Below are 17,575 nucleotides of genomic sequence, written 5' to 3' on the forward strand. Positions count from 1 at the left end.
CCATTCAAGACACTCATATCACGCACGCTTATATAATCATGTTTTCGTACCTAAACAAGAGCCTGTTGTTAGCATGATGTCATCAACGCTGATCCATTCTGGGACACCGCCTGCTGCGCTTCCTTCAAATATGACGTAAGCTTCTCCATGGTGGATCATGTCAACATTACCTCGTTGCCAAGTGCTCTTAGGGCGATTGTTCCTATACGACCACACGTTGAAATCAGGTCTTCCTGGTTGGCTGATGTTCACAGAAAGAGTTATTCCAATGCCTCCACTCATCATAAAGCTGAACGTCAAGCATCTCTGAGGACCAGGAGATAAAAGAATACTACGCATGGCCGAAGTCCTTGCTAAAGAGCTGCTCGTAAAATGTACACCCATCGCTTTTTCGCGGGCTGCAATGTTAAAATTATGTATGAAAAGGTAAGAAAATTTGCTAAAGAAATGTTTCAAAAGCAGAATTTGCTAAAACGAGGCAAGAGGTCTTTAGGAAAGAAAGTAATTTAACTACTAGGCTATAATTAAAGATTTGCGAGTATGAGACAGTTCCTTATTAAAATGTAAATTATTTAGGTACATATAAACAATGTAAATTATTTAGGTACATATAAACAATGTACATTACGAATGAAAATGTAATGAAGGAATGGCAGTTGACGAAGTTAAATTTACGTACTTGAAGCTAAAGGCTTGATCGCAATCATAGTATTCATCTTTTTACACTTTTGGATAACCATATATATATATATATATATATATATATATATATATATATATATATATATATATATATATATATATATATACATACATATAGTGCAACAACATTTATTGATGAGGTGTGCTTAGTCGTGAGGGAATATGGGCTCGTGTGTGCAGGCAAGGCGATGGGTACCGTTTACCCGCCGACCTGGATTCGAATCTCCGTAGAGTACGAATTAAAAATTGTCTAACATGAATGATAGTATTATTTGTATTAAAAGATTTATTTTACCTACTTTTATCAAGCATTCTTCTCTAGGAATACAGGGATAGCACCTTCCGTTCTTTATTTAAAATGTTCTCTCTCTCTCTTTCTCTCTCTCTTTATATATATATATATATATATATATATATATATATATATATATATATATATATATATATATATATATATATATATATATATAATAATAATAATAATACCCTGCCGATATCTACAATTCTTAGCATATAAATCAATATGCAAAGCGGCAACAGGGTTAATGTATTTAAAAATATACCCTCTCTCTCTGCCGATATCTACAATTCTCAGCATATAAATCAATATGCAAAACGGCAACAAGGTTAATGTATTTACATAAAGGGGCTGTAAATGATACATTACTGTAGACACATTCAATGTGACCATTATATCTAAGCCACATAAATATTGCAATAATATAAATGGCAAAGAAAATTTAATCCAAATTGCTGTCGTGGTCGCTTAAGGGTAGCAAAAGAAGACAGCGGTGATGATAAGACCAAATACGTCTACCATATAAGAATAAAGGGATACAAAATTATATCGTTCAATATCATACTTGAGGGGTCGAAACTTGAAGTGTTCACTAGTTGCCAAACCGGAGAACCGCTGCCATTCTGTATCCACCCGCAAGCATCAGACTCAAAATCACAATCTATAAAAGAAAATGTCCATAAGAATATATATTTTAGGCCTTGCAAGTCACAAATAAATAAACCTCACAAATAAATAAACCGGAAACAGTCCTTGATCTTACTGGATTAAAATAATTATATAATAACGAAAATTAATAACGAAAATGTAAGACTTGTAACTGAATAAAAATACAGTTAAAATAAGACGAGTGCTTCATAGATGGATGAACGTATATTTCGTAAGAACAGGTTTGTTGTATGCATACGTCTCCCTTCCTCTCTCTCTCTCTCTCTCTCTCAATATCTGCTAGTTTTTCTATCAGGTTGATTCTCTCAGGTAATGAAAATGCTAGATATAGTCTTCACGATGATAGATTCCGTCAGATTTGCTTTCTTACATGGTTTCAAAGCAAGAACAAACTATTGTATATACATGAGTATTTCTTTAGTTAATAGCGTTTTCAAAACTCAAACTTTGGTAAATGAATTTGACAGTTTTGTTTTTTGTGTTTTTCCTCTTTGATTATCATGAATAACTAGTTAATATATTACATGGACCCACAGACTGCAAATTTATGTAACCGAGAAATGCAAAGAAAACGTTTCCAACTTAAGGTAAATCTTGCTCGCACTCTGGGATAGGAAAGAAGACTGAATCAGTCTGATTAGTTTCAAAGGTGGAACAATATACCGACTATATTTATCTATATGTTAGTATTTTTGTCATACATGAGTTTATGGGTGGAAAGATGTGAGAATCAACTATATTTGCCAGTTTAGATTCGAAGTGGTCACAAGTGTCAATAACTGACCATTTTGGTAAGTGAATTTGATATTTTGTGTTCGTGTACTTTTCGTGTTCGAAGGTCAATTATCGACAATGTGTTTATTATCGACGATGTTATAATAAACGACAATGTGTTTATTATCGACATAAATCAATTACGTTTAATAGTATATAATTGTTCCAAACTACAGTATAAGGAGAAACAAAAATTATAATTGAAATAAATCTTGTCCATTGCAAACAACGTTTTAATCACGCTGGAAGCCATGATAAACAAGATTTCTTGGATCTAATTTAAAACAATATTCTACATTAAAAAATCAAAGAAATGGGAAAACAAAAGCAAGAAAACAAAACAAAGAAAGATACACGACACGAGGGTCCAACAATTCCATTTTCGGAGATGAGGGTTGGGGAGGGACCTGGAATTTTCTGCTGAGTCAGGGTATATTTTTGCTTTTACTTCAAGATAATTTTTTCATCCAATTTGATAGCTAGAATAGATTTTTTATATAATCATATCAATAATTTTTCGTTCAAAATTTGATAAGGACGAAAATTCCTTTTCCAAAAGTCCCAGTCCTCCCTCCCCTGTAATTAAATGTTCGGTCCCTAATAAACAGATGTGGGATGTTGTTATGAAATTAGTTACGGAAATATGTGAAGATAAACACCTATACAAGATCCTATCATCATCGAGATATCATCGATCGACACAGTATTCGCCGCTTCTAACAAAATCAGAAACACTTCGTTGGTTTGTATTTCCATCTGTTCTGATTTCCACAGGTTTTCTGTTCCATTAAATTTTCCCAGCAAAAGTGGCACCATTCTGTCTAAAGGTTGTAGATAAACTCGAAGCACGGGTATAGATGTTGCAAGGAGTGGCGAGGAATACCGGAAGCGAAGGCATGCTGGACCTGATATTGACGTCACGGGTCCACTCAAACTAGCCTTATCTTCTGAGGATAAAGGTGAGCGCTGGAGATAACCCGAACCACTGTGAAGAAAACTGTCCTGCACATTCGGGATGAACGGCGAGGAAGGACGTACACAAGTCCATTGGGGACGGTTTTCAGTGTAAATGGAGCAGAAACAACCTGGTTTCTCGAAATCGCAGTCTGAAATTTAGAAAAAAATATATTTGTCTTAAGATGATGAATAATGGGGTTTGTTTCCGCGGGTGGGGGTGGGTGGGGGTTATAGCACGGACCTTGAAAAGTAACATGTTGTAGTATTTAACATGCCCCCAAGAAAAGTATAAAGTTGTTGAGGTTTGCACATCCTGCCACAAAATTTTTAATTTAAGCCTGTTTACATATTTCTCTGCGATTAAAACTACTTCTCTGGACACTTGCAGTTTGAAATACTTAACATTACGTACAGTAGACATTTTAGATTAAGATGGATCCCAAGTCATCCGGACATTGCTATTAGATAATATCAATCTCATCACACTAAATATATAAAGATTATAACCTTAATATGTATATTCGCCATAATATCACGTAAAGCATATAATACAAAACGTTATGTGAATGGTTTGCAACGCCATTTATACTGGCAATGTTATGAAATTAGCTCACTGAAAATTGTATTTATTAAACCAGTCAAATGACACTGTGAGAACGACTGCTGTCATCATTTGGAATATTGTACAGTTACAACCCACCTAATGACACAATATGACAGTTACTGCATGCATCTTTTAGAATAGTATAGTCACAACAAATCTAATCACACACACACACACACACACACAACCATGTTAATAACACATTATGACAGCCACTGCGCTCATCTTTTGTATATTGTAAAGTGACAACGAATCGGATGTGAAAATATGACAGCTACTGTACTGCAGGCATCTTTTGGAATAGTGTACATTTGCAACCAATCTAATGACACACACGCACGCACACACACACACACACACACACAAACACACAATCTAATAACACTATGGAATCTACTGTACGCATATTTTGGAATATTGTACACCCACAACCAATCTAATGACACGCACACAATCAATCTAATCACACGGTATGACATCTGCTGCACACTTTCGGAATATTATACTGTCACAACCGATCTAATGACACACAAAACCACATTAATGACAGTATGACAACCACTCCACGCATCTTTTGGCATATTGTACAGACAATAATCTGGATTCATGTATTTAGTATATGATATTCAATACTAGAGTCTTACTGAAGCATGAAACGGGGGTCACTGTGACGTCATCAATGGCAATTATCCCCTTGTCATTAATTCCAAGACTTCCATTGAACACGATCTGGTATTTGACTTGTCTGCTTATATCCAGACTTACTGTTTGCCATGTCATCTCTCGGTCTGGCTTGAATTTCCAGATTTCACGAGAATCTCCTCGACTCGTTAGAGAGACACGGAGAATGCCTGATTTTTGCGTCATTATAAATCTGAATTTTAGGCAATGAATTGCGTCACTGAAAATGGGAGGCAACTCCATCGTATCTTGTACAGACTGATTCCTCTGTGGCAGGAGTATTAATGAATAGTTGCTCCCTGAAATGCAAAGAAGGAGAAAATATTAAATCGGATTGTCTGACTCATTAACATGTATAGCTTTCTATATCTGTTTATCTTTTGCTTAATCTGTTTTTCTTTGTTTATCTTTTTCGCAGTGTATCAACCTGAGCCTCAAATATTTTCCGACCAACCTATGTATATACGTACCTATCTCCCTCTGTCTGTCTGTCTGTCTGTCTGTCTGTCTCTCTCTCTCTCTCTCTCTCTCTCTCTCTCTCTCTCTCTATATATATATATATATATATATATATATATATATATATATATATATATATCGCATTTTGTAAGATAAGAATTAACGTTTCTAATGAAATGAAATCTTACCCTTTGTGTCGTTCCACCTGGCACGAGTCCAAACAAAACCTGTTTTATTAGGTGACCAGCTACATAAATTGGACTCAAAATTGCAATCTGCAAAATAGAAAGCAATAAAGCAAAGCATACCGATAAGAAAAGAATCAAGATCATGCAACAAAACCATATTAATGTCCTTGCATGTTTTTTATCATTATCTTAAAAGTCGTAATCCTAATTGGTATACACAGAGAGAGAGAGAGAGAGAGAGAGAGAGAGAGAGAGAGAGAGAGAGAGAGAGAGAGGGCACTACTTAATATATTTCGATTATAAAATGAAATTATATAATGTTTTCATTGCTAGTCATTTATTGGTTAGTGACGAGCTTTTGCACGTGAACACTCTTAACGATGATGTATAGAATGAAAGCAGAGATTGTATAGACTAAAGCATATAATTGTAGTGAGATTAGCATATATAATTGTAGTTGGATTAACAAATTTAATTCTAATGAGATTAACGCATTTAATTGTAGTTAGATTAACACATTTAACTGTAGCGAGATTAGCACATTTAATTGTAGCGAGATCAACACATTTAAGTGTAGTGAGATTAACGCATTTAATTGTAGTGATATATTACATTTAATCGTAGTGAGATTAGCACATTAAGTTGTAGTGAGATTAGCACATTAAATTGTAGTTTACACGACTGTACTATCATGAAAGATAGCGCTAACCTTTGTCACATAACTGTAACTCTGGCAGTAAAAGAACCGTAACTCTGGCAGTAAAAGAACCGTAACTCTGGCAGTAAAAGAAATGAAACACCAGTTTTAAGACTTGTATCAAATTTTTAATATGCATATTTTCATGCTGAGAGAGAGAGACAGAGACAGAGAGATCCATGTACCCATGGGTTCATTTTTGTTTAAGATAGCATCCAACGACTGAGTATTGATAAAATAAATATTAAGAAATGCTGTAAAAATAATAAACAATTTGTACTTTGTTTACGTACCAAAGCAGTTTCCATCACTAATTACCAAGTCATCTATGGCTATGTCTGCCTTGAGAAATGGCCCTCGCATGGCCTCGATTACAACACGATAAGGCACACTTTTCTGTAAACTGACCAAACCCAGGACCCACATATTTCCTAACTGCCCCGTTTGCGTCCAGGCAGGTTTCCCTAAAGTGTCTTCGGTCTTTAGGTACACGTTCAGCTCGTACACGTCCACGCCGTACATGTGGAACCAAAATTGGAGGCATTTAGGAGTTGAGTTGGTGATGAGTGAGCTCTCCAATCTTGCGGCGTCCGTGAAATTCCTCCCTCCCGATTCAAGGTACAGATAATGTCCCTTGTCTGCAGAAAGAGAAAATTTAAATGATCTTGTTACATTAAAACGTGTCTTAAACTGAAAATCGAAAGAACATGTTACATTACAAGGTGTCTTAAACTAAAAATTGAATAAACATGTTACATTACAAGGTGTCTTAAACTGAAAATTGAATGAGCATGTTGCATTACAAGGTGTCTTAAACTGAAAATTGAACGGTCGTGTTACATTACAATGTGTCTTCAACTGAAAATTGAATGAACATGTTACATTAAAACGTGTCTTCAACTGAAAATTGAACAGTCTTGTTACATTACAAGGTGTCTTAAACTGACAAATGAATGAACATGTTACATTAAAACCTGTCTTAAACTGAAAATTGAATGATCTTGTTACATTACAAGGTGTCTTAAACTGACAAATGAATGAACATGTTACATTAAAACGTGTCTTAAACCGAAATTTGAATGAACATGTTACATTAAAACGTGTCTTCAACTGAAAATTGAACGGTCTTGTTACATTACAAGGTGTCTTAAACTGACAAATGAATGAACATGTTACATTAAAACGTGTCTTAAACTAAACATTGAACGATCTTGTTACATTACAAGGTGACTTAAACTGACAAATGAATGAACATGTTACATTAAAACCTGTCTTAAACTGAAAATTGAATGAACATGTTACATTAAAACGTGTCCTAAAGTAAACATTTAATGATTTATTGCATCAAAACATGTCTTGTGGTGAACTAATTCAATGAACTTGTTACATTAAAACGTCTCTTAAGGTGAACTAATTCAACGAACGTGTTACATTAAAACGTGTCTTAAAATGAAAACTGAATTATCGTGTCACATCAAAACGTGTCTTAAACTGAAAATTGAATGATCTTGGTGCATTAAAACGTGGCTTGATGTGAACTAATTCAATGAACTTGTTACTGTAAAACGTGACTTGCTGTGAACTAATTCAATAAACTTGTTACTGTAAAACGTGGCTTGATGTGAACTAATTCAATGAACTTGTTACTGTAAAACGTGGCTTGCTGTGAACTAATTCAATAAACTTGTTACTGTAAAACGTGGCTTGATGTGGACTAATTCATTGAACTTGTTACTGTAAAACGTGGCTTACTGTGAACTAATTCAATAAACTTGTTACTGTAAAACGTGGTTTGATGTGAACTAATTCAATGAACTTGTTACTGTGAAACGTGGCTTGATGTGGACTAATTCAATGAACTTGTTACTGTAAAATGTGGCTTGCTGTGAACTAATTCAATAAACTTGTTACTGTAAAACGTGTCTTGATGTGAACATTGAATGATCTCGTTACATTACAAAGTGTCTTGATGTGAACATTGAATGATCTTGTTACATTACAAAATGTCTTGATGTGAACATTGACATATCTTGTTACATTACAAAGTGTCTTGATGTGAACATTGAATAATCTTGTTACATTACAAAATGTCTTGATGTGAACATTGAATGATCTTGTTACATTACAAAGTGTCTTGATGCGAACATTGAATGATCTTGTTACATTACAAAATGTCTTTATGTGAACATTGACAGATCTTGTTACAGTACAAAGTGTCTTGATGTGAACATTGACAGATCTTGTTACATTACAAAGTGTCTTGATGTGAACATTGAATGATCTTGTTACATTACAACGTGTCTTGATGTGAACATTGAATGATCTTGTTACATTACAAAGTGTCTTGATGTGAACATTTAATGATCTTGTTACATTACAAAATGTCTTGATGTGAACATTGACAGATCTTGTTACATTACAAAGTGTCTTGATGTGAACATTGAATGATCTTGTTACATTACAACGTGTCTTGATGTGAACATTGAATGATCTTGTTACATTACAAAGTGTCTTGATGTGAACATTTAATGATCTTGTTACATTACAAAATGTCTTGATGTGAACATTGACAGATCTTGTTACATTACAAAGTGTCTTGATGTGAACATTGAATGATCTTGTTACATTACAAAATGTCTTGATGTGAACATTGAATGATCTTGTTACATTACAAAGTGTCTTGATGTGAACATTGAATGATCTTGTTACATTACAAAGTGTCTTGATGTGAACATTGAATGGTCTTGTTACATTACAAAATGTCTTGATGTGAACATTGAATGATCTTGTTACATTACAAAATGTCTTGATGTGAACATTGACATATCTTGTTACATTACAAAGTGTCTTGATGTGAACATTGAATGCTCTTGTTACATTACAAAGTATCTTGATGTGAACATTGAATGATCTTGTTACATTACAAAGTATCTTGATGTGAACATTGAATGATCTTGTTACATTACAACGTGTCTTGATGTGAATATTGAATGGTCTTGTTACATTACAAAATGTCTTGATGTGAACATTGAATGATCTTGTTACATTACAAAATGTCTTGATGTGAACATTGACATATCTTGTTACATTACAAAGTGTCTTGATGTGAACATTGAATGCTCTTGTTACATTACAGAGTATCTTGATGTGAACATTGAATGATCTTGTTACATTACAAAGTATCTTGATGTGAACATTGAATGATTTTGTTACATTACAAAGTGTCTTAAGATGAATAAAAGAAAAGAAACAATCAAAATAAATGTATACTTTTCAATTAATCAGGGCGTGTTGTGAAAGAGAGTGTGCTGTTCTGCAACATAAGTACTGAACGCATATCCGTTTACATATATTTGGAATACATATATTTCGGAGCATATGGTTCATTCTTTCAATTCAGTTCGAACGTTTATGTTTTGTAATGACCAACGCCATTTCTGGTCTTGAATGTTTTTTTTTTAAACTATGTTGATAGAAACGTAGTTGATCTGGAATAATACTACTTGTTGATGAACGTATCTACCTGATCTTTTAGGCTACACTATTGGTACAAGGCTACGCTATTGGTACAAGGCTACACTATTGGTACAAGGCTACGCTATTGGTACAAGGCTACACTATTGGTACAAGGCTACACTATTGGTACAAGGCTACGCTATTGGTACAAGGCTACACTATTGGTACAAGGCTACGCTATTGGTACAAGGCTACGCTATTGGTACAAGGCTACACTATTGGTACAAGGCTACACTATTGGTACAAGGCTCTTCTGTGCGTTTTTAAGATGTGCGGATTCCTTGAACTTTGTTTGCAACAATGCATATATTTTTGTGGTTAAGTTGTAGAAACGGGACTGTCTAACGATAATGTTAGAGTAAATCCGAAGTTTCCATCGAATAAAAAAAAAATATGAACCGTCTGTTGAAGTTACGTGTCAACACATTAGAACTAGCTAGTGCAATGATCCGGGTCATGTCAACCAGAAAGCAATAGTTTGAGTATAGTTTGTTGAAGGTACATGTATTTAGGTTTAGAGACTTCTACCATACATAAGCATGTTGAATTTTACCAGTTTATTTAAGAATCTAAAGGTTTGACTTCTATTCTAAAGTATGAGAATGGCTGTAAACTAGATATTCAGGAAAATATTTGAAAGTAAAGCAGTGCAAATTGGCCAGAACAAGACCACATAAATAGCATTTGTACGATGTTATGTGAAAGTTACTTTTACTTCTGCCAGCGATATAATGAACCCACTTTTTTTTCCCAAAGCATTATCAGTGAATCAACTCTTTTGATGTGGTATTAATTTATCGGTTCGTCTAAACTACTGTCAGTCTAAAAGTCTAAATTAGTATGCATGACTTAACTTTGCAAACATCGCTTATGCAGTGTGCCAAACTCTCCAAAGTCGACATCAAGGAAACCTTGTCAAAATAGTATGCACTCTTTTGGTGTGTAAGTGCGTAAGGGCATGTGTTTTTGGCGTGTTTCTCTTTGTCCTCGATTTATAACAGACAATGTTTAGCTTGGTGCTTTAGGGCATAACAACACAAGTAGGTTATTTAGTACCGAGGCAATTAGAATAAATGTCTCTTGGCCATAGACAGAACACAGTATTTGGCACAGGCTGGTCCGATTGTAGGACTGGAACTCGCACCCTTCGTTCGTGAGTATAACAAGCTAACGACAGAGCCATCGCGGCTCCCAACAAGAGGGAAGGTCATTAAAGATGTCTGTACACAAACCATGCTACATACTTACACTTGCTCTAGAATATGTTACAAAATGTCGATGCATGACACTGTGATTGTTACATACGGTTTGTGACTAAAGCCGCTTTTGTTACCCCAGCTTAACACTAAACCGCTATATAATACTGTAAGACCGAAGACGGTGTTTAATATTGTGACCGTGTCGGATAGCTTGCCAAGGAAAAAAACGTATAGGCTTCACAGTTACTCTGCACTAATTGCTTAAAATGCAACGAAAAATTAATAAACCTATAACTGTTTTTTTTTTTCTCTCTCTCTCTTTCCTATTTTTATTAAAACTATTTAAATTTAAATTGATAAAACCTTGCATTAGGCATGACCAGACAAAATATTTGGGCGCATAATATTTTCCATAGTTACTGATGACTACTTACTGTCATATATAGACAACATTTTAATAAATCGAGAGTAAGCTAGACGAACTGTGAGCAGCCCATCCATAACATATCCACAGATGAATATACAGTTCACAAGGCATAACCCTACCATATGATAACGATGGATATAATGGACTCATATATATATATATATATATATATATATATATATATATATATATATATATATATATATATACACATATACATTATTGGTAGTAGTAGTAGTAGCAGTAGTAGTAGCAGTAGTTGCAGCAGCATTGATCTGAGTAAGTTAATATAACAATAATGGGCAATCGTTGAATTACGTGGCAGCATAAATCGACTTAGTCTTTATTTACGGAAAATTTTATTTAGGTTATTTTGGGCAGGGCGGTATCTTTAAAACCAAAATAATTCTCGGCGTGTTGTAATGAACGAGTGCTTCATTAAACAATTCAAATAAAGTGTTTTTGCTAGATATTGCATGCAGTCATGTCAAGCTGTTGGTTGTACGACTGCGTTTTGATGGCACTTTCAAAACATTATATCATGTCAAAGGAATGGGAGTTCAGTGCCTATCCCACTGCTGCCCTGGGCTGGTATTAATCTAGCGACAATTTGATTGCGAGTTCGATTCTCTATCTGCTTATCAGAAATTAGTACAGGCACGAATTGTCATATATGCTGGCTGAACATCACCGCTAAAATTGCTACGTCACGTGACGTGTAGCTTATGTCATCAATCCTCATCTATATAGTTATATATTCAAATAAATAACAAAACCGTTCAAGCAAAAACAGTAGGCCCAAAACTTTTAACTGATATATTTAATGTCCTGCTTTCAAAACATTTTAGTAGCTAAATATGAGTCATCGTCGTGTGTGTGTGTGTGTGTGTGTGTGTGTGTGTGCGTGCGTGTGTGTGTGCGTGCGTGCGTGCGTGTGTGTGTGTGTGTGTGTGTGTGTGTGTGTGCAACAGAAGTACAGTTTTATTACCCGTAGCCCGCCACACACGCATACTGAACAAAAGATCAATATGGACTTAGGCAACAATTATTACTTCCGTTTCAGCACCGACGAAGGTAGTTCCAGTCTATTTTTAGAGCAATTGATTGTCATTTTGGTGGTGTTCCATTCGGCAGATTTAGGCATTCTTGATATTGGTTTAAAGGAAAGTTTTGATTGTCTAGAATATGAGCATTGTAGCGCGATTATTTGCGTGTATTTTGGCAACAGTGCAAAGTGAGTACAGAGGCGTAGTTGCTGGTCAGGAAGTGAACTCTGTAACATACTGCACGTTGTTTTGTTTACAGTCCAGCTCTGCCGGTTAACCAATTACAAGAAGTTCACCGTGAGTTCATTTTGTTCAAGATATTTTAGATTAGCAAATGATTTACTAGGATTTGGACACGGTGAAAATTCAGTACTAAACAACAAATATAAGGACTATATGGAAAACATAAAAGGGATCTGAGGCCGTATAATTTGGAAAAATCCTTGCATCTGGTCAGACTGTAAAGGATGCGAAATAAATTATTTTCATCACGGACTTCTACGGATTAAATTCACCACATGATTTTCTTTTTTACATAGATGTTATACGTAGATAAATAAAGTATTTAAACTGATTGTTTCTAACTTCACATGATATTCACTTGTTTGATATATAATTTACGAATAGCCATACGTACCGGTCCCTAACGTGTGATCCGTATCAGGGCCTGTTACGGACGATGGCGTTTTGCCCATGTGCCACAAAAAATCGAATTGGTCATCACGCGCCTGTCTCCAGGCACAAAGACCAGACTCAAAATCGCAGTTCAGGTATTCTTCAGCATCTGAAATGATGTATTAGTCATATGATTTGCAGCTAATATTTCTTTTAAACTCTTTTCAATGAATGTGACAGAATGTATCACCTTGCAGATTTTTGTACCGAAATTCGTCTTAAGGCTTTAGCGTGTCTCCTGTATGTAGAACATTTAAATATTTTCAAACTAATTCCATACCATGAGCTGTCTACGAACAGGGCCACAGAGAGTGATCACGAGCCCTGGGATAAGAAACACTCGGGCCTCTCCCAGTTCTTGTTCATTTTTTTTTTTATTTTACAAATTAAAAGGTGTTGTTCTACCCGAGCCCCCTTATATCTCCGGGTGCCCCTCCCCCATTGTCGGCCCTGTCTACGAACAGGTAGCATTAGTTTAAGTTGTTCTCACTGATCAGTACTGAAGACCAGATCCCATGCGTGGAACGTGTGTAATAAATTTAACTTCTTTAGAACAGCATTTTACTCTCCTCCTCCTCCTCATCTTCATCATCAACATCATTTTTGTCATTAAGGTTATCATCACCATTATTAACATCCTCGACGTTATCATAATCTTGTTAGAGGTGGAGAGAACGCGTCATGAAACTCCGTTACATTAAAGCAACTCGCGGTGGGAGTCCTGTTGAAAACATGACAATTAATTTTTAATTATTTTAAATTCACAAAAAGGAACTATGAAACGAAAAGAAATAAAGACGTATTTTGTTGAAGAAAAGGAAAATCTTGATGTTTAATTGTCATTTTGACGAAAACGTTCTATCTATTAAGTAGTGAAACGTCTGTCAACTAGCGCCATGTCTGATTTGATTTTGATATAGTATGTCTTGAATCTATTTGCACAAGTGAAGTTATCCGATTTTGTAGGTTCATTAATTTCACTTTCAGAGTAATGAAGTTCCTAGTCAAGACGTTTATTGCTTTTTGTATTTGGGTGAGGTGGAGTGGGGATGGAGAGGGAGTAGAGTGGGATGGACTGAGCATGGAGTGGGGAGGAATGGGGATGGAGTGGGCTGGAGTGTGGAAATACCTGAACAGCGTCCTTTAATAATCCTTACATCATCAATAGCTATGTCTCCAAATTGGTCGGAACCCCTCACTGCTTCCATTGCCAGTAGATAGTCATTTTGAACAGAAATGTTTAATCTGGCCATGTGCCACTGATCGCCTTGATCTCCGGAGATGTTCCAGATCAATCGAAATCTTGCACTTCCCACCTTAATGTAGACTTTCAAAGTGCCAGCAGTGACACCTAGCGAATGATACCAAAACTGAAAGCAGGAATCCGCACCACGCAACATGAATGGGCTTTGGAGCAAAGCGTTATCCCCAGCTTTTGATCCGGTCGAATCTAAATACAGGTACTGACCAAGATCTGAAATAAATAAATAAATAAATAAATAAATAAATAAATAAATAAATAAACGAATTATATCACGTGCCATATTTCGACATTACTCTTACAATTTCCGAATGTGTGGTCTCCTTTAGGTCCAGTAAAGTAGGTTTTAGTCGGCCCACTTCCTACTTTCCAATCAAGAATGTCGTTTGTTGCTTGTATCCACCCACACAGGCCATCCTCGAAATTACAATCAAAAGAAGGGCCTGAAAATAGAAACAGCAAAAACGTAATCAATGAATAAATTGGTCTTTTGGAGATATATTTATTATTCCAACTGCTGCCATGAGTCGTTTACCTCTAAAAGTGAAATCACCAAATCTTTAGTGAGGCTTGCAAATAGCAATACAGTTACAAGTATTATTATTATTATTATTATTAAAACACTGACTGAATCACATATGCACCCTCAAGTAAGCGCACATCCCCAAATGGATGGAGCCTGGTCGTAGACATTCGTGCGTAGCAGACGCAGTCGCATAGCGATCCAGCAATTTATCAATAACTCTCATGCGAGTGTGTCTGTTGTGCACGAATGCTTATATCCATTACTTAGTTCCTTCCTTCCTATTTTGGGGATCTGCCCTTTGTTTAGCGGGTATGGAAAGTGCTGCTTGCAAGCGTGGCGATGTTTAACCCGTGGAAACGGGTTCAAATCTTATTAGTTAAAACTGCTCTCTCTCTCTCTCTCTCTCTCTCTCTCTCTCTCTCTGTAGAAGTAGCAAGATTTATCAACATCATTCAGACTTCAAAATTTCTGGATTTTATTTGGTTTAGTAACATAACAGGAATAGGGGAGTATATAAAAGATTTTTTTAAAAATAAAGGATGCACAAAGAATTAAAAAAATGAAAATGTAAAGATGTATGTTTGTATGTCATTGTATGTGGCACAATGGCTGGACGGATTTATGCAATAATAATGCAGTATACAATGGATGGATTGATGTGCTTATACAGTGATAATACAGGGTACGATGAATGGATGGATTTATAATGATAGTACAAGGTACAATGAATGGATGGATTTATAGTGAGAATACAAAGCACGATGGATGGATCTAGACAGTGATAATGCAAGGTACGATGAATGGATAGATTTATAGTGATAGTACAAGGTACGATGAATGGATGGATTTATAGTAAGAATACAAAGCACGATGGATGGATCTACACAGTGATAATGCAAGGTACCATGAATGGATAAATTTATACTGAGAATACAAGGCACGGTGGATGGATCTAGACAGTGATAATGCAAGGTACGATGAATGGATAGATTTATACTGAGAATACAAGGCACGATGGATGGATCTAGACAGTGATAATGCAAGGTACGATGAATGGATGGATTTATAATGATAGTACAAGGTACGATGAATGGATGGATTTATAGTGAGAATACAAGGCACGATGGATGGATCTATACAGTGATAATGCAAGGTACGATGAATAGATAGATTTATACAGTGTTATTATAGGCAATGATGGGTATATGTATTTATATGGTGATAATGCAGGCAATGAAGGAGTTTCCATCCGAGGGTTGAAATTGCCTGGCAAACCTTGCTAGAGTTCGAGGCAGAGCATTTCAGCAAGAATTTTCCAAGACTGCGTCAATTTGTGTTCAATCGTTCTTCTTACATAAAAGCTGTTAGGTACATAAATCATCTGCTGAACACCTCCGAAATATAACAGGTAAACCATGTATCAAACACCTATGAAATATGATAACCTTATCATGTACCAAATACCTATGGAATATGATAACCTAATCATGTACCAAATACCTATGGAATATGATAACCTAATCATGTACCAAATACCGCCGAAAGACGAAACATAAACCATGTGCCAAAATACCTCTGAAACAGGATAAATAAATCACGTAAAAAATACCTCAATCATTCACCTAATACCTCCGAAAGAGGATGAATAAATCACGTAACAAATACCTCAATCATTTACCAAATACCTCCGAAAGATAATGAATAAATCACGTAACAAATACCTCATAAAGATTAAACATCAATCAATTATCAAATACCTCCGAAAGAGGATACATAAATTATGCACAAAATACTACCGAAAGACAATACAAAAATCACGTACCATATACCACTGAAAGAGGACAAATAAATTACGTACCTTATCCCACCGAAAGAGGATGCATAAATCATGTACCAAATACCTCCCAAACAGGACACATAAATCATGTACCAAATACCTCCGAAACAGGACACATAAAGCATGTACCAAATACCTCCGAAAGATAGATAAAACATTAACCATGTACTAAAAACCTTGTTGAAAGATGAGTTTCAGAAAATACTCGTTTAATTCCGATGGTTCAGTATGTGATATAGAAAGCAATACTTTTTCACTTTTTATTTAACGTTTTGTAACATAGAATCCAACACTTTTCCACTATTTACGTAGCTAATAGTAGCATAGAATCCAACGCTTTTGCACTCTTTACGTAAGTTATTGTAACATAGAAACCATCACTTTTCCATTGTTTGCGTAACTAATTGTAACATAAACAAACACGTTTCCACTATTTACGTAACTAATTGTAGCATAGAAACCAACTCTTTCCAACTATTTACGTAACTTACTGAAGCATATAAATAGATACATTTCCAGTCTCCACGCAACTACTTGCTACATCGAAACCAACTATTCTCCACTCTTTACGTAACTAACAGAAGCGTAGAAGCAAACACTTTTCCATTCTATCCGTTACTACTTGTAACATAAAAGCCAGTACGGTTCCATTCTATACATATTTAATTGGACTATAGAAACCAACACTTTTCAGCTCTTTCCGTAATTAAATGTAGCATAGAAACCAACACATTTCAACTCTTTCCGTAACTAATTGTAGCATAGAAACCAACACTTTCCTACCCTTTAGGCAAATAATTGTTGCATAGAAACCAACACGTTTCTACTCTTTCCAGAACTAATTGTAGGATAGAAACCAACACTTTTTTACTCTCCGTAACTAGCTGTAGCATAGAAACCAACACTTTTCTACTCTTTGCTCAACTATTTCCAGATATAAATTGATTATTTTGTGTGCAACTGTACATTGAGGGAAACCAACAAAATAGTCAAAGACCTCGATGCTTATACTAATTTTCCTGTAAGGAAGAACATTAATTAGTATGTGATTAATGCTGC

General features: G+C 35.4%; 1 protein-coding gene across 1 annotated transcript in view; it reads right to left on the reverse strand.

Moving 5' to 3' along the window:
- Positions 1–3,372: 3,372 nt before the first annotated feature.
- The window catches only part of LOC149791984 (MAM and LDL-receptor class A domain-containing protein 1-like), a 14,708-nt gene continuing 505 nt past the window's right edge, over positions 3,373–17,575 (reverse strand). The window contains exons 2-7 of the mRNA XM_089969510.1: positions 14,456–14,596; positions 14,022–14,366; positions 12,855–13,001; positions 6,348–6,667; positions 5,333–5,419; positions 3,373–3,549 (exon numbers count right to left, since the gene is read on the reverse strand). Of these exons, the coding sequence (XP_089825636.1) occupies positions 3,373–3,549; positions 5,333–5,419; positions 6,348–6,667; positions 12,855–13,001; positions 14,022–14,366; positions 14,456–14,596 (1,217 nt within the window). The remainder of the gene's footprint in view (positions 3,550–5,332; positions 5,420–6,347; positions 6,668–12,854; positions 13,002–14,021; positions 14,367–14,455; positions 14,597–17,575) is intronic.

The sequence above is a fragment of the Sinohyriopsis cumingii genome, chromosome 9 (genome assembly GCF_028554795.1).
Source record: "Sinohyriopsis cumingii isolate HCF-2022 chromosome 9, ASM2855479v2, whole genome shotgun sequence".
Lineage (NCBI taxonomy): Eukaryota > Metazoa > Mollusca > Bivalvia > Unionida > Unionidae > Sinohyriopsis > Sinohyriopsis cumingii.